Raw genomic sequence first — 19,675 nt, forward strand, 5'->3', positions numbered from 1 at the left:
TGTCCAGTCCCAGTCTGGTTTAAAGAGAAGTGTAAGAACAGAGATCAGGAGTGAACCTTGAAGTTGTCCATCAACAATGAGTACCTGGACAGCAGACTGAGCAGGTGTACAGCTCACCTGGCCTCAACTTATCCTGTTTGCCAGGGGAAGCTTCTATTCTCGTCCAGCTGTTTCCTATTCTCGTCCCTGTTTTTCCCTTTGGAGACGCCTTGTTAAAATCATGTTGCCGCGACTGTCGTTCTTCAGGGTTCAGCTTCTTCTGCACAGTCTCCAAAGAGGAGAGAGATGGACGCCTCTTAATAATCATTGATTTATTATTGCCTTCTGAACAACCCTCCTGAGGCAATTTGCACATGAAATGATTAAAACCAGTTAAGATGCAATAGCAGCAAATATATTTTAAGCAAGACTGAAACCATAGCAAAGTACCGTATTTTTCCCTGTATAAGACTAGGTTTTTTCCCTAAGAAATAAATGTCCAAAATTAGGGGGTGTTTCATACATGGGTACATCTCCCCCCATTTTCTTAAATCTGAATCCCCCAAAAATATGGGGCGTCTTATACATGGGGGCATCTTATAGATGGAAAAATATGGTAGATACTTGTGATAAACACCCATTTTATCCAGTTGGGGAAGCCCGTCAGAACAAAAATGTCTCCAATTGTTTCCAGAAAGCAGATAGTGAGCACCTGTTGTATCTTGAAAGGAATGCTATTCTACAGAACAGGGGTAGCCACACTAGGCGCCCAGTCTGGGTTACTGCATGTCTCTAATGCAGCTGTAAGGAACTGTTGGTCCTCCAGATGTTGATGGACTACAACTCCCATCAGCCCTAGCAGGCACAGCCCAGTGGTCAGGGCTGATGGGAGTTGAAATTCAGCAACATCTGGAAGACCCCCAGTTTCCCGCACCTGCTTAATGTGGGCTGTGTGTGTGCATGAGCACTAGGACTCCAGGCACAGCCTTCTGTTTAGCATGTAATGAAGGGTGATGTTCATTTCCAACAGTTGGTAATAAGCCATGGGAGGAGATTTTTGGTTTTTCAATAAATCTTTAACCATCCGCCATGGAAAGAAGACAGAGTCTGTACCAGAGAAGAATGGCAAGTTAAGCCGATGGACTACGCTGAAATGGCAAAGCTGACGGGAAAACTCAGGAACCAAGACATCAAAAACTTCTAAAAAGAATGGGGAAGATTCATCTAGGAGACTACTGCAAGCAGATGGAAAGATTAGCAGGATTTGAAACCCACTTGCAATGTAATACTATGGATGATATGGATTGAAAAATATAGAATATGGAATAATATGCAGTTGTAAACATTGACAATAGGACCTATGGATGGAATGGGGAGAAGTCTTGAGATTCAGAGTAATCTCTATATATGGATATGCATTTGGAAAGTTCTAAATTTATATTTGTAAAATCAAATAAAAACGATTTCCAAAAAAAACCATAAAACCATCCACCAGGGAACTAAACTAACTATACTATACTATACTATACTATACTATACTATACTATACTATACTATACTATACTATACTTACTTACTGGAAACAGTAAGGTTGCACTCCAGCCTTCCAGGAAGAACATTACAGCAAGGGGGAAATGATCCTGACCTCAGCCACCACCAAGGGAAGGGGCAGTTGCAGGGAGCTTGCATCCTTGTCCCTCTCTCTACCAGAAAGAAAATTCAGCTCCCCTGGCTAGTTGCCCTAGTAATTAGATTCTGAATCACACTCGGCTCTCTGCCACCAGCCAAGAAAATTAAAAGACTTGTCATGTGCTTACTAAGAGAACAGTCCGAGTGTGGTTTTATTGGGTGTGGAGCATTATCGTAAGCTGGTTTTATTGTGTTGTATATTTTAAACTGCTACAACCTGCCCAAGCCCTTGGGGTGAAGTGAGATGGAAATGGATAATTGATTATTCTAAAATGCAGGATACATAATGTTCTTGAGCCACAACAAGAGCATTGCAGGAATGGATGTGTTCATATTCATCACTTTTGCTACCCTGGCTTGGCGTATCCAAATCTAAATTTTAATATAAACTCCTTAGGATAAAGACTTGGGTTTTGCTTATAAAGAGCCGTGTCTATCGATCTTCCATAGATAAAAAATGAGTGAGATGGATGGATTGGAGAGTGAATGAGTCTATTTCTATGCTACCCTTCATCACAAACAATTCCAAGGGTGTTTTACACACACAAATCAATAAAACAATAAAATATAATAGCATAAAACCCCTTATGGAAATAACAGGCTGAGATCTAGAAAACCTAAAGGCTTGGTAAAATAAAAACAGTTTTTGCCTGATGGATAAATAGAGTAGGCACCAGGTAGCCCTCTCTGGGAAGATAGGCAAAATTCACGAAGGGTAGCTAATAATCTCTCAAGCAGTGTCAGAAACTGGGATATGAAAGGTGGGAGCTAAATGGCACCTTAAACCTAGGTTACGGGCGCCACAATGGAGCGTCATCTGAAGACTGCAAAACACAAACCCCCACTTCCCCTGCCCGCCCCCCTAATATTGTTGTGAAGATCCCTTCTCCAGTCTTCAGAGAGTGGCTGGAAGTGGGGAGTCAGAAAAAGGTCATCCTTTTCCTCCAGCAGTGGCAGTTTTAATCTGTAATCTTAGGCTCAGAAACAGCTCGCATTAATGGAATTCCCTGTCGCAAAACGCGCCCAGAACAACGGGAGTTTCGAACGATGCTCTCAAATTCACTAGCCCCTTTTGCAACCAGGATGAAGTTCAAAGCTTGTGATTTGATTTGATAATGTGATTCGATAATATTTGTATTCCACCTTTCCAACAGCGATGTTGAGCTCAAAACAGTTTACAGTAAAAACAATAGCATTTTTAAAAATAGCAAGAGTTAGTGATGGTGACAGAGAGGGACCTCCAGTTTCTACATCCTTATTTCAATGTAGAAAAGGATTTTTGTTTTTTAAGAAAATAACTGCATTTTTTGTTTGTTTGTTTATATTCTAACTTTCCTTCAAGGAAGAATATGTGCAGGGCTTTTTTTAAGCCAGTTCTGGCACCTCTCAGGTGGGCGCCACTGCTTTTATAAGAGAACAAGGGAGGCGTTCATGGTGAGTTCTGGCATCTCTTTTTCTAGAAAAATAGCACTGTGTACCTGGTTATCTTATTCTTCACCTGAGTGACAGTGAAATGTCCTAAGGTCAGCCAGTGAATTTCATGGCTGGTCATCCAGATGCTTGTTATAGTAATTCTAAAGTCTCAAATACAGAATAAATGTTGCTAACTGTGCAAGGTAAACACACATACATGAGTATATAGACCACATGTCTAAAATTGTTGTTGTTGTTGTTTAGTCATGTCCGACTCTTTGTGACCCCATGGACCAGAGCACGCCAGGCACTTCTGTCTTCCACTGCCTCCCACAGTTTGGTCAGACTCATGCTGGTAGCTTCGAGAACACTGTCCAACCATCTCGTCCTCTGTCGTCCCCTTCTCCTTGTGCCCTCCATCTTTCCCAACATCAGGGTCTTTTCCAGGGAGTCTTCTCTTCTCATGAGGTGGCCAAAGTATTGGAGCCTCAGCTTCACGATCTGTCCTTCCAGTGAGCACTCAGTTACAGGGAACCAGGCAGAGGGCCTTCTTAGTAGTGGCACCCGCCCTGCGGAACGCCCTCCCATCAGATGTCAAAGAGAAAAATAACTACCAAACTTTTAGAAGACATCTGAAAGCAGTCCTTTTTAGGGAAGCTTTTAATGTTTACTAGGTTATTGTATTTTAGTGTTTTGTTGGAAACCGCCCAGAGTGGTTGGGGGAAACCCAGCCAGATGGGCGGGGTATAAATAATAAATTATCATTATTATTATTATATTATTATATTATTATTATTATTATTATTATTATTATTATTATTATTATTATTATTATTATCAGGGCTGATTTCCTTAAGAATGGAGAGGTTTGATCTTCTTGCAGTCCATGGGACTCTCAAGAGTTTCCTCAGCACCATAATTCAAAAGCATCAATTCTTCAGCGATCAGCCTTCTTTATGGTCCAGTTCTCACTTCCATACATCACTACTGGGAAAACCATAGCTTTAACTATACGGACCTAAAATAGTACAGGAGAGCAATCCAAAAGCCATCTTGGCTCTCCTAAAAATTCCTAAAGATTCTGCAGTGTCTCAGAGAACATGGAGAGATCTTACGCACATACAACTTGTGCACACTTTGGACACAAGGCACAAACTATGCCTCATGCCCCCAATATCTCCTTTCCCCACACCACACGTTCAGCCAGCCCTTAATTGCAGTAGTTGTCAAGGCTTGTTTTCGATGCTACGAGTCAAGAGAGCTGCTGCTACCTAAATGTCCTTTAAGCCTATGGTAGGAAAGGCTCTTCCCCTTTTTTTTTTGCAGTTATAAAGCTTCTGCAGTGATCAGGTCAAGACACCACGCTTCTAGCTAGGATCATGCTGAAATTATCCAAGAATTATCTGGGCTCCAAACGCTAGATGCCTGCAATCCACTACAGACTTCATTCTGTAAGGTTGCCATAAACAATTACAAGAACAAATTTCCTCTCCCTGCTATTTACGGGGAAAATAAAACCAGCAGTTGGCAACTAAAGCTGCCGTTTCCTGCTCTGCCTTGTGTTTCCAGGAATAACATCTAGGTGATGGTGCCACTATACCAATAACAGGAGGCAGGCACCGGTGTCACCCAGGTTTTAGTGCCCTAAACTTTGCACCCTCCTAACAAAGTCTGTCTGAGCTTTGCTAATCGGCTCCAGCTAATCAGATCAACCTGCGGGTGGCCTGGTTTGCTTATCTTCAAGCAAGTTGATAAAATGGGCCCTGGCTCTTCGTTTAAAGTGAAACTGTGCTTTAAAACAAATTGCACGATGGCAAGTCGGTGATGTTGGCACAGGCCTAAAATAGGGGTGAGGAACCGGTGCCGTTTGAGAAGTGGAGCAATGCTGAATCAAGATGACTGCTTGCCCTGAGAGCCCTCTGGAAGTTATTTAAAGCTATTTTTCTTTCCAAAATAAGCCAAAGTTCAGCAGAAGCAGTAGTGAAAAGTTATCTGGCTGACATTGATCGAGATTAGAGAGAAAGAAACATAAGTCAATTAAAAGCACAAGTAGCAGTGGTAATTTTACCATTAGAAATTAAAAAAGACATAAGACCACTGTTCATGTATGCCACCACAGCAGCAAGAATTCTTGTGGTGAGGAAGTGGAAAAACGAAAGAATACCGACAATCACGGATTGGCAGATACTCATGTTAGAATATTTACAACTAGCATAGCTGTCAACCTTCCCTTTTTTTGCAGGAAAACCCCTTATTCCAGCGACGTTTCCCGCTGCTATCCCGGATTGTTAGATATCCCGTACACTATCTCCGGGACATGTGAGGCTCCTGATCCCTTATTTTCGAGGCTGCTGATCCCTTATTTTCAAATCTGAAAGTTGACAGCTATGACAACTAGCAAAACTGACGGGAAGAGTTAGAGGAGTATTGAACCAGAAAATATTTGGAGAATGGAGAATATTTAAGGATTATATAAAATCATATTGTACCAACCACACCATATTAGCAGAACTTGAGTGATACTTGTAAACACAACAAATACCGTTTGTGGAGTAGATGGGAACAATATTAAAGAATATAAAACTGTTCAGGGAAAACAACAACAGTATAAACAGTACAATGAGAATGATTGGAAGACTCGTTTTGTCAGAAGTCTTTTTTATTTCAGTGTTTATTTAAGTATTAATTAGGAAGATTAAGTTGTTTTTATGCACATAAATCTGCTTTTTCTTCTTTCTGTGTTTTCTTTTCATTGTTCTTAATTGTTTTTTCTTTGATTTTCTTTTTGTAGTATGAGATTGTAAATTCTTTGTATATGTGTGTAATTTAAATTAATAAAGATTATTTAAAAAATAAAAGCACAAGTAGCATCTTTTATCCATTTCACGTTGCAGGCAGCTCTGGAGCAAAGGGCAAGACTCACAATAGCAGAGGGTGGGGAAGTGGCAGAGAGTCTGTCAGTCCCCTCAGATCTTGCACTGCAAAAGGCAGCAGAAATTAAGCATTTAAGGACAGGTTTATTCGGAGCATGGAAGGCTCCGCTTTGCTTCAACAGAAGGAACATTAACAAGGATGAATAAGAAAATGCACACATAATGGGAACAGCAGAGAAAGCACTAGGCCAAACCAAAGCTAACACCCTTAAAATAAAATGGCTAGAAAGATTTGAAATGGGCAGAAGACCTGTGTGACAAGAATTATAAGGTGCCATAAATAAAATGAAAGCTCCTAAGCGCACAAGGTAAGGTAAAGGGATCCCTGACCATTAGGTCCAGTCGTGACCGACTCTGGGGTTGCACATTCATCTTGCTCTATAGGCCGAGGGAGCCAGCGTTTGTCCGCAGACAGCTTCAGGGTCATGTGGCCAGCATGACTAAGCCGCTTCTGGAAACCAGAGCAGCGCACGGAAATGCCATTTACCTTCCTGCCAGAGTGGTACCTATTTATCTACTTGCACACTGACGTGATTTCGAACTGCTAGGTTGGCAGGAGCAGGGACCAAGCAACGGGAGCTCACCCCGTCGAGGGGATTCAAACCGCCAACCTTCTGATCAGCAAGCCCTAGGCTCTGTGGTTTAACCCACAGCACCACCTGCGTCCCTTAGTGCACAAGGTAAGCACACATAAATAAGTACATAAACCACATGTCTGAAATAGTACAGGAGAGCAATCCTGAAGGAATCTTGACTCTTATTGACCCAAAAATTTCCTCTGCCAAAGGAAATATCTTGGGGAAACCTTTCCCAATGGTTCTTTTGACTTACAAATCTTTCAGATCCAATCTTAAGGGCATTATTTTGTGTATGAACAGGGTTCACCACCTGCGTCCCTTAGTGCACAAGATAAGCACACATAAATAAGTACATAAACCACATGTCTGAAATAGTACAGGAGAGCAATCCTGAAGCAATCTTGACTCTTAATGACCCAAAAATTTCCTCTGCCAAAGGAAATATCTTGGGGAAACCTCTCCCAATGGTTCTTTTGACTTACAAATCTTTCAGATCCAATCTTAAGGGCATTATTTTGTGTATGAACAGGGTAGGCCTGTGACCTGGCTTCAATTAACCAAGGTATTTATCATCTCAAAAGAATGGCCCAAACTGGCCAGGCAATGCAGTCAGTGACCATTATCCGTTATCTCAAATTTCTGTTGCAGGCGGCCTCTTTCTGTGCCCCTAGACACCTTGAAAGCTGAAAATCCGTTTGAGGTGAACATACAGGACATCCATACCAACTTTGAGGGCTAGGCATCCTAGGCCAGCTGAACTCCTTCTTGCCAAGTGACAGCCCTACTGTGGCGCAAGGAGTCAGTGTGTCTGGCTGCTAACCAGGTGGTGGGTGGTTCAAACCCACCCAGGGATGGCTGTGAGCAGAATTCCTATATTGCAGGGGGTTGGACTGGATGACCCTCAGGGTCCCAACACTACAATTTTGATTCTACCCTACCCCCCCTTTATGAGGCAGCACTGGAACTATTTTATTTTAAAATAAAAAAATCAAAGGATCCTAGCTGTTTGGAGCAGGGGCCTTGACCACTCCTCATCCTGCATGTGATTTCCTAGGTTGTTGTGGAATTTCCCAGGACCCAACTGGGTTGCAATGACTGTACTCTTGTTGACTGAAAGCTAACATAACCTCTATCACTTGGGCCATGTGAGATCCACCTCATCATCGGACTTTCCACTGACGGCGTGGAACAACAAACCAGGACTTCCCTTAGGGGAGCGAGCAAGCACAAGCTCTGAATGCAGAAGGTGCCAAATTCATTCCTTACAGTGGAATCTAGACCTGCTGTGGCCTGGCTGTATGCCCTAGAGTAGCAGAAGCAAACCAAGTGCCTGCCAGACATTGCAGACTACAATTCCCATCATCCCTATTAGCCACACGGACTAGGGGTAATGGGGATTGTAGTCCAAAATATCTGGAGAGCACCATGTAACCTACACCTGTTCCAGACCATTATCAGATTGATCTCCCTCCAGGAAGCTAAGATCCTGACAACTAATATGAACACAGTGTCAATGCGCTAAATGGCACCAGGAAGTCAGCAGCTTTCGCTTTGTTGTACATTTGCTTTTGTGTTTGTTAACAGGTGAAAGCCAAACCAATGAACCACCTGTCAAGGAAACTGCTTTCTCCACCCTACAAAGTTAATGGAGATTGCATTCACATGACTAAAAGTAAATAGCATTATATGGTTCCATAGGGATGGTTTGAGGTGGTGTGACTTAGGAGTGTGAGATGTGTTTTCAGAACAAAGACGCTTAGATCTTGTAACCTTGCAACCAAATTAATCACAGGGCTGGAGCAACTCTCCTGTGAAAAAGGGTTACAACACCCAGGGCTTTCCAGTTTAGAATAAAAGGAAGGGGAAATTGGATAGTTGGAACAGAGTGCAGAGGCCTGGAGGAAAGATCTCATTATAATCTCTCTACCTAGCTATGACAGTTTAGAAATTGATGTTTCAAGAAAACAAAAGGTTTCATGTTTCATGAATTTTTATTTAATTCACCACACAGGGGGGAAAATACAAACTGATTAAAAACAAGCCTGAACTTTTTTTTCCTAAAGTGTCTTTTTTTTAAAGCTGCAAAAACCAGAAGCACACTTACGGGATCAAATAGGGAATGGAGGTGACCTAAAAAAAGAGAGAGAGAAAGCCCCTCTCCCACCCCACCCACCCCCACTTGACAGGAATGTGATCCAGCAACGGAACTCGATTCAAGTGATGTTCAGCTTTTCAAAAAATTGAACGCAGAAATAGCAGGCAAGCTTTTACTTGCTTAAAACTTTAGCCTTTTGCCTGAGGTAAAAATACCACAAAATATATGAAGGGGGGTGGGAACATTCCCAGTTTTCTTTTAGAATTATAGAAACAAGCACAATGACAGAATCCACCCACCAGTCCTTATTCACCAACAGCTCGGAGCAAGAAATCCTACTGCACTCCAGAAATTTACACTATGTGCCAGAAGAGGAACTTCATCTGCTGGTTGCAAACCAAGAGGTCATTTACTGGCCAGTTGGCGGTGGGGACATGCAATACCCGTCCTCTCCATTTGTTGCGTGTTTCTTATCTACTTAAAAACCAAATGGTCTACAGCTGGCCCATGGACTTCCATGAGATAGCAAAGATTCAGGGCAAAGTGGCTTGGGTCTGGTCTACCCATGCGGCAGAATGATGTGGTGGAATTGAACTGCACCACATCAGGCTGCTGGGGGGTTGCAAGGAGAGAATCGGGTTTGAAGGTTCCCCTGTGCTCATAATGGCCTGCAAATTTATAACTGCGCAGTAGACAACCAGATAAGCAAGTTTCCCGCAGAAGAGCATTCAAAAATGCAATAGCTCCATCTGAAGTGCACTCCATGCCACGAACTGGCTTCATTTCAGCAGGCAGAATCGGTTGAAAGGAACTGCAGAAAGGATGGGGGCCACCACTGTCCTTCGGAGAGGTTTAATGACAACTTGTGGCTGAACAGGTTTCATTCCATTTGAGAAAGCAAAGGATTTTGACCGGAAATACACAAGACAAAATGCAACCTCAGGTAAACATCAAAATTACTTTCTCATTCACATTTCATTTCCACTTCCTCGTGGTGAATAAAAATAAAATCAGCCTAAAAGAATACTTGCAGTGTGGTGAAAGCCACCAAACCTAAACTCACATTATGTAGAACAGGCTGTTGTGCATTACAACCTGCTCTGTGGAATTACCAGAAATTCAGATTTAGGAAAGAAAACAGCACTGCTATGCAATTACACATACACACACTCATGAACTACTATTTTCAGTGGTGCATTGGTGATCTATTTTACACAAGTGCTCTTCCCAATTAAGAAGCAGTGCCTCAAATTAGGTTTCTGAAGTGAAGAAACACTTTTAGACTTATGTAACAAGCAATTAAATTCTTGGTTTTTAGAAGCGAGGGTCTCTTAAGTGCTAAGACAGTGCATTTGTCACAACAAACAGAAAATATTTACAGTTTTATTTTCCTTGAAAATGATCAGCCAAGGGTATATAATCTTTAAATTATTTGTGGCCTTCGGTGATTGGAACAGCCCCGGACACAACTGCCATCCTCCTGTGACATTTTAGAATGGGGATATGGCACTATCGATTTACCAATCAATCAAGATTCTTCTCTAAGAAGTTTGGCACAGAGTGAGGGGAGGAAAGGGATTCAAACACCCCCAAACCAAAGTCTTTTATACCAGTAGCTTCCTGATCATTTGACGTTTAGTCTCTAGTGAATCAGAAATATGCCAAATCAATCAAGAATTAGGAAGTACAAGCTGAGCATGATGATCCTGCCTTTTCACGTATTCTGACATCTCAAGCAGTTTTGTTGTTGAATAATTATTTCTCAAAATTGCCATCTACCAACAGAAGACGTCCAAATGGTCTGTGTGGCAAAACATGCCTCAGCTACCTCAATGGAGCACAAAGGGAACTTCTGGTTCAATACCATGGACAGCAGTCGACAGCCTTCATCAAAGTCAACTACAAACTCACCAGGTCAATTATTATGAAAATGCCAGGAAGCCAGGAGGCGAGGAAGTCAAGCTGTGCATTCAATAGACACAGTGCCTCCTAAATCCAGCCCTTTGACACAGTAGAAATCATATACCACATCATTTGGAGAGATGTACACACACACACACACACTATCCCCTTTGGGCTCTTCTGTTGCAGTATGGGGGGACACAGTTCAACTTCAAGTAGCCAAAAGGTGTACAAACACAGGATAGAAAGACTGAGGCATAATCATTTCCAAAGTGCACGTGCACAAGAAAAAGCACTTCTTGCTCCTCCCTCCCCCGGGGCACAACAGCAGAGCTGATAGGCTTCAGGGCTGTACTCATTCATGACGGAAGGCAAGACTTCCTCCATGTTTTGTGTGTGCCCATACTGGGAACAAGGTTTTTTTTATTCAACACAGCATCACGTAAGAATTTCTGGGTTTGCTCTAGATCTGCACAGAGAGAAAGGGGAGGGGGAAAGAAAGAAAAAACAGATTTAAATCAACTTACAAATGTACTGATGGTACTTTACACCAGATTAAAGAGAGAAAGAGAGAGAGATTTAATCTTACACAATGTTGAGTATGTAAAGTTAGGTTAACAAATTTCTTACAAGTTTGAAGGAATGCCCTGAAGACCTGGGATGGCTAACCTGCAACCCTCCACAGGTTGTTAAACACATTAACATTACAGCACAAACGACTCATTCATCTATGAACAAGGATAAACTTGTAACTCTTAATAAGCTACAGATTAATGCAGCATCTTTTTTGGCCTGCTGCATTTGTTGTAATTTACTCAATATGGAATGCTTTGACCTGGCATATCCTTTATTCCAAGACCAGACTTCTTCCCACTCTAGCCGAAGTGCAGTTCTATGCTTCCACCATAAAGCTTTCGCCAAACTTGCACAATAAGCATTCAGCTCCTGCCTCTGGTTTGGAGATTTCGCCCCTCCCATATCCAAGAATCTGCTGATGAGTCTGGTGATTTTCCAGAAAGGAGGGGCGGTGTTCTGCTCTCTACTTATTCCGCTCCAGCCTAACATCAGTTAGTCAGTCAGTGTGTCGGAGAGAGAGAGAGACTAAGTGTTAGAGATTGTGTGTATAGATAAGGTTGCTGCTAAGAGCAGCTGCAGACACTCAGTGCAGTTCAGCATTCATTTATGCTTAGACCTCATTTAGCTCTGTATATAGTTGTATATTATAGTTGTAGATAGAATAAAGAAGATATTCTACAGAGCTGCTCTCCGAGTCGTTTATGCTCTGCTATACTCTGCTGTGCGACGACTGTCTTCTTGTGGAAGTGAATCCGGTGCTCACAACTCTAAGCTGTGAGTCCACAGCACTTTGACCTGTTCCTGTGCAGAAGGTGGTCTCTGGAAGTGCTACCCAGCTCGCCTAGCCCAGTCGGGGCTGAAGTGGATGAGTCCAGTTGGTGGCACTGGCTCAAGGGCGATGCTGACAAGCTCCTGCCTCTGGTTTGGTCCTTTCAGTGTTGATTAGGACTTATTGCACAAACACAATATGTATCTCATGCAACTATATACATGTGCCTATGATTCTCAGTTGGTAATCAGTAAAAGAGACATGCTATTTAAGAACAGAGAGAACAAAAGGAGACTACAGATTTTTAATAAGTTGGCTCCTTTACCCTTAAATTCACCTGCAGCTGTCTTTGGAGAGAAAAGTCTGGCTTGTATCAGGGATGGGCAACCTTTTTCAGCCCAAGGGTTGCATTCCCATCTGAGCAAGCTTTCAGGAGTCAGATGTCAGTGGTGGGTGAGGCCAGAGGCAAATAAGGACAGAGCAAAAACTGGGGATTTTAGCTTTGTTCACACACCAGTCTAGCCTATATTCAGGCAAAGAAGAGGCATTATCAGAGTTCAAGGAAACACTCCAGCCAGGCAAAAATACTCAAAGATGGTGCAAAGCCAAGCCAATGAGGGGTGTGGCCTGGGGCTGCATGTGACCCCCAAGTCTGAGGCTCCCCATCCCTGGCTTATATTGTACCTTTGTACAGATTTTAACTGCAGTTGCTCAGAGACACAATCAAATCCAATCTGGTCAATAACTTCAGTTGAGTTGCTTAAGAAGCTACAGGGCAAGAACATACCTTTGGTTCCAGTAGCTGATAGTCACTGGATTTGGGTCTTCGGGTTAGCTTCGATTTTTTCCCTTCGAGAGCAAAGGCAATAATCTATGGGTGGAAGAACAAACAAGTAGATAAATTGACAGCAGCTAGAGTTGATTTATCAACATTTATATTCCAATGTTTCATTAAAATGTGCAGACCTACAATTAAAACAGAAAACACAGCATATAACAAGATGAAAAGGAAAAAGGTCAGAAGAAGGCCAAAAGCAGGGAAAGCCAATGGGATGTCCTCTGGGTGTTCTTGGACAAAAATTCCAATCATTCCAAGCCAGTAAGGCCAACAGAGATATGAGAAATACAGTCCAACAACATTCAGGCTTACTCCCTAGTACAGTGGTACCTCGGGTTACATACGCTTCAGGTTACAGACTCCGCTAACCCAGAAATAGTGCTTCAGGTTAAGAACTTTGCTTCAGGATAAGAACAGAAATCGGGCTCCGGTGGTGCGGCAGCAGCAGGAGGCCCCATTAGCTAAAGTGGTGCTTCAGGTTAAGAACAGTTTCAGGTTAAGAAGGGACCTCTGGAACAAATTAAGTACTTAACCTGAGGTACCACTCTACACATTTATGACTGCATATGGCTTTCATAATGGTTTCCCTCTCTTCCCACTTCATTCCCTTTTATTTTTTCCAGACTTCAATATCCCTGACAAAAAAAAAATCTCATTTGAAGTTACAAAGCAACCCCAGAAAGTTAGAAACATTAAGCATTCTTCTGGTTTCACTTCAAAACACACTCCTGCTTACACTTGACTTTACTAGGCCCCTCAAAATTTCCTGTGACTTTTCTTAAACATTACAAGCATGTAGCTGGAACAAGAGGACTGCAAGGTGCTTGTTGCTCAAAGTAAGAGGAACTGCATTACACAAACCTCAGGAAATCATATGAATTGATGCAATTATACCACTACACAGTATCTGAATCAAAGTTTCAACAAAAAGCAGCAGTGGTTTCCAGGGTTTGAAATTAGCAGGAAAACCAGACACATTTTGCGCCTAAAGATACTCCATTTACAAGCACCTCAAAAAGTCTGAGTGTCATTTTTTTCGCCTGGGTGACACTCAAGAATGACTGAAACAAGGATGACTGAAGCCTCCAAGTACAGTGGTACCTCGGGTTAAGAACTGTTCTTAACCTGAGGTACCGCTTTAGCTAATGGGGCTTCCCGCTGCCGCCACTGAACAATTTCTGTTCTCATCCTGACGCAAAGTTCTTAACCCGAGGTACTATTTCTGGGTTAGCGGAGTCTGTAACCTGAAGCGTCTGTAACCTGAGGTACCACTGTATATGTTAAAGATGGACAATATGTTAAGGAGTTTAACAAGAAAGCTTAGTGTTTTGAAAACTGTAGTGCCAGTATTTTTATTGTAAACACCAATTCAACATGTATTAACAATTTCTGCTAAAAGTGTGGTGTTATCAAAATAATAAATAAAAAGTGTTGCTGACACACACACACACACACCCTCAGTGGCAACTAGACATTCTGTTTTGGCACCCACAACCCAGGTCCCCGGAGCCATTTGGCTTCTAGCTTTTCTATCCCCTTTCTAACACTGGCAGTTTCACTCAAGGTACAGTGCTGATACACAAACCAATGTATCCTGGCCTTGGTCCTCGCCGATGTATCATGCAGGCCTAAAGCACACCTCTGATTGGTCCGAGAAATTGGTCCCACTACACACCCATGATGCATATTGGGACTGGTGATGGCTAAGTTTAGTATACGGAAACACATCTCCAAAGGACCTCCCTGGAAATGCGCAACGAGCTACAAATTCTAAAACAAAGTAAGAGAAGGCAATCCATCCCTACACATCCCACTAATTTAATGGAAACTCTTATATTCTGCACCACTCAGGAAGATGGGAGAAAGTCAGACCAAGGAGCATAATCCTGCACAGATAGCAGGGGGGTAGATTAAATGTGCTATAATTAGAAAAGCCCACTTATCACACTAATGTCAATGAATGCTTCTTGTCCCAGCCTTCACTTAAAAATACCGTATTTTTTGCCCTATAGGACGCACCCCCCTTTTTGGGGGGGAATGATTTTTTAAAAAATTTATTCCCCCCCCCCCCAGCCACGGGGCTGGGGCGGGGGAAGCCCGAGCTTCCCCCGACCCCAGAACAGGCTGCTCTCCACAAGGCTTGTGGACACTCCCACGGGCTCCCCAGGCTTGCTGATTGCTTCCTGAAGCCTGGCGAGTGAGCACCGACCCCTCTCGCTCTCCAAGCTTCAGCGAAAGCCTGCATTCGCCCCATAGGACGCACACGGATTTCCCCTTCATTTTTGGAGGGGAACAAGTGCGTTCTATGGGGCAAAAAATACGGTAACTTTGACTGAAAAATATAATGATCCTTCTTTTAATGACCACAGCACTATTATGTCTAGCCAAACTTCTGTCACTACTGCACATATTCTGCCAAGCACCAAGACTGGCTCACACTCACAAAAGTTAAAACACCCACCTTTCGTTTATTGTGGTAAGCAATATATAAGGCAGCAACAACAATGGCTGTGGTCACCAAATAGGCAAAGAAGTGGCTGTTTTCAGGTCCATTCTTGGGCGTTGGACTAGCCCGGGAGTTCCCCATATCATGCTTAGGCTGGGTGTCTTCAAGAGTCCCCTCTCCACCTTCTTTGTCGTCCTCTTGATCTTCTTCAGACTGATCATCTTGAAAGTTTCCAGGGGCATCTGGCTCTTGGGGAGGTTGATCTGAATCAACAGCTTTTGGCTTATCGGGAAAAGACTGTGCATGAGATTCATCACCTTTGGAGCTTCCAGGGACACCTGCCTGTTGGGGAGACTGATCGGAATCAACAGCTTTTGGCTTATCAGGAGAAGACTGTGCATGAGATTCATCACCTTTGGAGCTTCCAGGGACACCTGCCTGTTGGGGAGACTGATCGGAATCAACAGCTTTTGGCTTATCGGGAGAAGACTCTGCATGAGATTCATCACCTTTGGAGCTTCCAGGGACACCTGCCTGTTGGGGAGGTCGATCGGAATCAACAGCTTCTGGCTTATCGGGAGAAGACTGTGCATGAGACTCATCACCTTTGGAGCTTCCAGAGGCAGCTGCCTGTTGGGGAGACTGATCGGAATCATCAGCTTTTGGTTTATCAGGAGAAGACTGTGCATGAGACTCAACACCGTGGGAGCTTCCAGAGGCACCTGCCTGGTGGGGAGGTCGATCGGTATCATCAGCTTTTGGCTTATTGGGAGAAGACTGTGCATGAGACTCAACACCGTGGGAGCTTCCAGGGGCAGCTGCCTGTTGGGGAGATTGATCGGTATCATCAGCTTTTGGCTTATCGTGAGAAGACTGTGCATGAGACTCATCACCTTTGGAGCTTCCAGGGGCAGCTGCCTGTTGGGGAGATTGATCGGTATCATCAGCTTTTGGCTTTTCGGGAGAAGACTGTGCATGAGGCTCATCACCTTGGGGGTGCCCAGGAAGTGCAATGTCAGTGCGAGTCCCTGAAATGAAAAAAAGAAAGAACATTTAGTATGTCATACCAGCAGTATATTTACATTTGTTTGCACTGGTATGCCACCTGGTGCTCAAACCTCCACTTTCTAAATCTATGAAGGTGTGCTTCTGCTGTCTTTTTCCATTCTGCGTGTTTTGAAGCATATCTACAACAAAAACGAGCAGTGCAGCGTTCTATATTGCAGTGCAATTGTGCATTCATCAAAGCCCATCTCATCTTCACAGCGCCCATTATCCCCCATCGCTAATATGCCCTGTGTCTCCCATTAAGCGACTTGCACCTCACCATCTTCCCAAATGAAAGGAGCCACTTTCCCAGAGAGGATCCAGGTATCCAACTTTGGGGGGGGGGGGAGGCATCACCAGGCCTTAAGGAGTAACTACTGACTAACAAGCAATTTTAGGCAATGGACTTCATGGCTGACCCTGGATGGCCTCGCTTGTCCCTAAACATGGTTGGAGAGCTCTGCTGTGGTCAGGGGCCTCCTGCTGTTTTGGCCCTACTTCTACCCCCACCCCGGGCCGGATTTAGATTTGATGGGGCCCTAAGCTACTGAAGGTAATGGGGCCCTTTGTATGTCCAGCTGTCCTTTGTCAACAACAAATTGTCCCTGTTTTTTGTGTTGAATATATGCTATATGGTAATTTATGGACCTAACAGGTATCTAAAGCCATTTGCACATAACAAATAGGAGCCTACACAACACAAAACACTGTTGCTGTACGTAGGTTTTATTTTATTTGTGTTTCATCTTATATTTTGGAAATGTACATCCGGTTTTTTTCTTTAGTTTTTTGGGGGCCCTAAGCTATAGCTTGTTTAGGTTATACGTAAATCCGGCACTGCTCCCACCCTGCAAAAGGCCTGCTCTGACCATACTACGCCGCCGCCTCCTCAACCAGTAACGCCCCCCCACACACCAATAACACCTTCACTTGGACTTAATTGCAGGCAAATGCGGGTTCAGAGCTCAGACCCTGGACCTATTCCCCACGGAATGGCCAATGGGGCGGAGGGGGAAGAGGTGGGAATACCGTCAAACGCGGGAGACAAAATAACTCGGTTAAGAGCGCCCAAGAGCGCGTGCAGAGCGCGGCTCTCCCTCAACGCCCCTCGAAAGGGAGAGACGGTTGCGGGAAACAAACTCCCCACCGACCTGGGTCAGGAATCCGTTCCTTCTCCGAGCCATCCTTCTCTGTGCCTACCGGCGCCGAAGCGCCGAAGGCAACCAGGCCGCATAGGAGCAGGAAGCCCAGCCACGCCGCCGCCATGCCGGCCTGAAAGGGTTCCTTCCGCTTCTGGTCAAGGAAACGGAAGCGAGACGTCTACTTCCGGTGCGCCCTCCCCCCATTGTCCGCGTTCCTGAAGCCGCTGCTCTCGCGAGATCAGGGCGGGGCGGGGCCCCGACTCTCCGCCGCGAACGCTTGGGAGGAGGAGGAGGAGCGAAGAGCGGGCCGATAGTAGAGCAACGGAAAGAAAAAAGTGTAGAGTGACACGCAGCATGGATTTTTTGAATTAAAAACAAAAACCCCCTCAAAAGCTGCCCTTGAAAAGGATTGGAAAGGGGAGGGCGAGCGTGTGGGATCCCCCAGCAGTTGTTGGCCTTGGCCTTTTTCCAAAGCAGTGCCTAGGGCAGGGGTCAGCAAACTTTTTCAGCAGGGGGCCAGTCCACTGTCCCACAGACCTTGTGGGGGGCCGGACTATATTTTGGAAAAAAAATTAAAAAATGAACTAATTCCTATGCCCCACAAATAACTCAGAGATGCATTTTAAATAAAAGCACACATTCTGCTCATGTAAAAACACCAGGCAGGCCCCACAAATAACTCAGAGATGCATTTTAAATAAAAGGACACATTCTACTCATGTAAAAAGATGCTGATTCCCGGACCGCCCGCAGGCCGGATTTAGAAGGCGATTGGGCCAGATCCAGCCCCCGGGCCTTAGGTTGCCAACCCTTGGCCTAGGGCAAGCGAAGCGCGAGGATGTGGAGAATGGAGCGGAGTCAGCTTCTACAACTTGCAATGAATTTGGTTTCAGGAAATTAAAATGGGCTGCTTGCAATGCATGACCATGTACCATGAAAATCCGTAAAAATTTTCAGGGCATGCTGTCATTTAAAGAACACAAGCGATGGCTTCTTGTCTGATGAGCACCCTCCCCCCCCCCCGACATTTGCTCTATTATATGGTCTGAATGGCTGCAGTGCTTTTTTGTGGCAGCAGTGCTTTTTCCCTTGCCTCCACTTAGAGAGGGATGACGGATGTCGATCAAAAAAAGATCGCAGCGTGGAAATTTGTTAAAAGGCTAACGCAGTGTGATGTACTTCCATCAACCCCAAGCTAGCATGGCCAATGGCGAATCAAACCTTTTGCCCCCAAGCTGTTTCTCCAAAATTTATAGCTAAGAAGAGAGCTACCAGAGGATCTTTTAAGTGTATAGATGCAGTGCTGCAAACTCAACCCCCCTTGGAATATGATATGTGAGGGACAATCCTGATGGTGTAACTACAAATTCCTGGCTGAGCTATTGGAAATTTTGCTCCAAATGAAATAGGTAGTTCTCTCCCGAGAACCAAAAGGTATACTAACACCATTGAATAGGTTCCTACTGAAAAGATGAATGGAAGCAATTTTTTTTAGACGAAGTTGGATACCTGGACAAAGTGGAAGCGACAAGCGTGGCCAATGGTCGGGGTGATGGAAGTTCTCGTTCGCAACATAATGGAGGGCACCATGTTGGCTGCCCCTGAATGGGCTAAATCGCAGTGTGTGCTTTTTAGCATCCTCAGTGTTGAAAGGAGCAGTTAACTGTACAGTACTATGGATCAAAGGGGACGCGGGTGGTGCTGTGGGTTAAACCACAGAGCCTAGGACTTGCTAATCAGGTCAGCGAATCCCCGCGACGGGGTGAGCTCCCATTGCTCGGTCCCTGCTCCTGCCAACCTAGCAGCTCAAAAGCACATCAAAGTGCAAGTAGATAAATAGGTACCACTCTGGCGGGAAGGTGAACGGCGTTTTCGTGCGCTGCGCTAGTTCGCCAGAAGCGGCTTAGTCATGCTGGCCACATGACCCAGAAGCTGTTTACCGGCTCCCTCGGCCAATAAAGCGAGATGAGTGCCGCAACCCCAGAGTCGGTCACGACTGGACTTATGGTCAGAGGTCCCTTTACCTTTACTATGGATCAAGGGGCTTAGAGAAGCTCTTCCAAAGGGGTAAATGTGCTGATAATCTCTTACAGCAACGCATGTGAAGAAGACCTTTTAAGACTTAACAGGTTTCTGTTGGTGTAAGCTTTTGCCAACTGGAGTCCACTGCAGTCATCGGGGAAGGCACCAGATTTAAAGCACATACACGTCTGCTATATGTACATCAAAGCTTTTAGGTCTAAAAAATTACTCTGACAATGGTAATGG

The 19,675-nt window shown here is 44.2% G+C and overlaps 1 protein-coding gene across 1 annotated transcript; it reads right to left on the bottom strand.

Annotated features, from left to right (window-relative positions):
* Nucleotides 1-8,899: 8,899 nt before the first annotated feature.
* Nucleotides 8,900-17,574, bottom strand: TGOLN2 (trans-golgi network protein 2). The gene is made up of 4 exons (XM_053366776.1): nucleotides 17,417-17,574; nucleotides 15,234-16,246; nucleotides 12,722-12,805; nucleotides 8,900-11,058 (listed from the first exon to the last, which is right to left on the bottom strand). The coding sequence occupies exons 1-4, from the start codon at nucleotides 17,529-17,531 to the stop codon at nucleotides 11,053-11,055; spliced, it is 1,218 nt and encodes a 405-aa protein (XP_053222751.1). The 5' UTR covers nucleotides 17,532-17,574; the 3' UTR covers nucleotides 8,900-11,052.
* Between the last annotated feature and the right edge of the window lie 2,101 nt (nucleotides 17,575-19,675).

This window comes from Podarcis raffonei, chromosome 15 (genome assembly GCF_027172205.1).
Source record: "Podarcis raffonei isolate rPodRaf1 chromosome 15, rPodRaf1.pri, whole genome shotgun sequence".
In the NCBI taxonomy this organism is placed as follows: domain Eukaryota; kingdom Metazoa; phylum Chordata; class Lepidosauria; order Squamata; family Lacertidae; genus Podarcis; species Podarcis raffonei.

Excerpts from the sequence above, each read along its gene's own strand:
- TGOLN2 (XM_053366776.1), bottom strand. The coding sequence starts at position 17,531 with ATGGCGGCGGCGTGGCTGGGCTTCCTGCTCCTATGCGGCCTGGTTGCC. Across the intron at positions 16,247-17,416 it reads GGAACGGATTCCTGACCCAG|GGACTCGCACTGACATTGCA; the intron begins GTCGGTGGGGAG and ends TTTTCATTTCAG. Across the intron at positions 12,806-15,233 it reads CTTACCACAATAAACGAAAG|ATTATTGCCTTTGCTCTCGA; the intron begins GTGGGTGTTTTA and ends TTCCACCCATAG.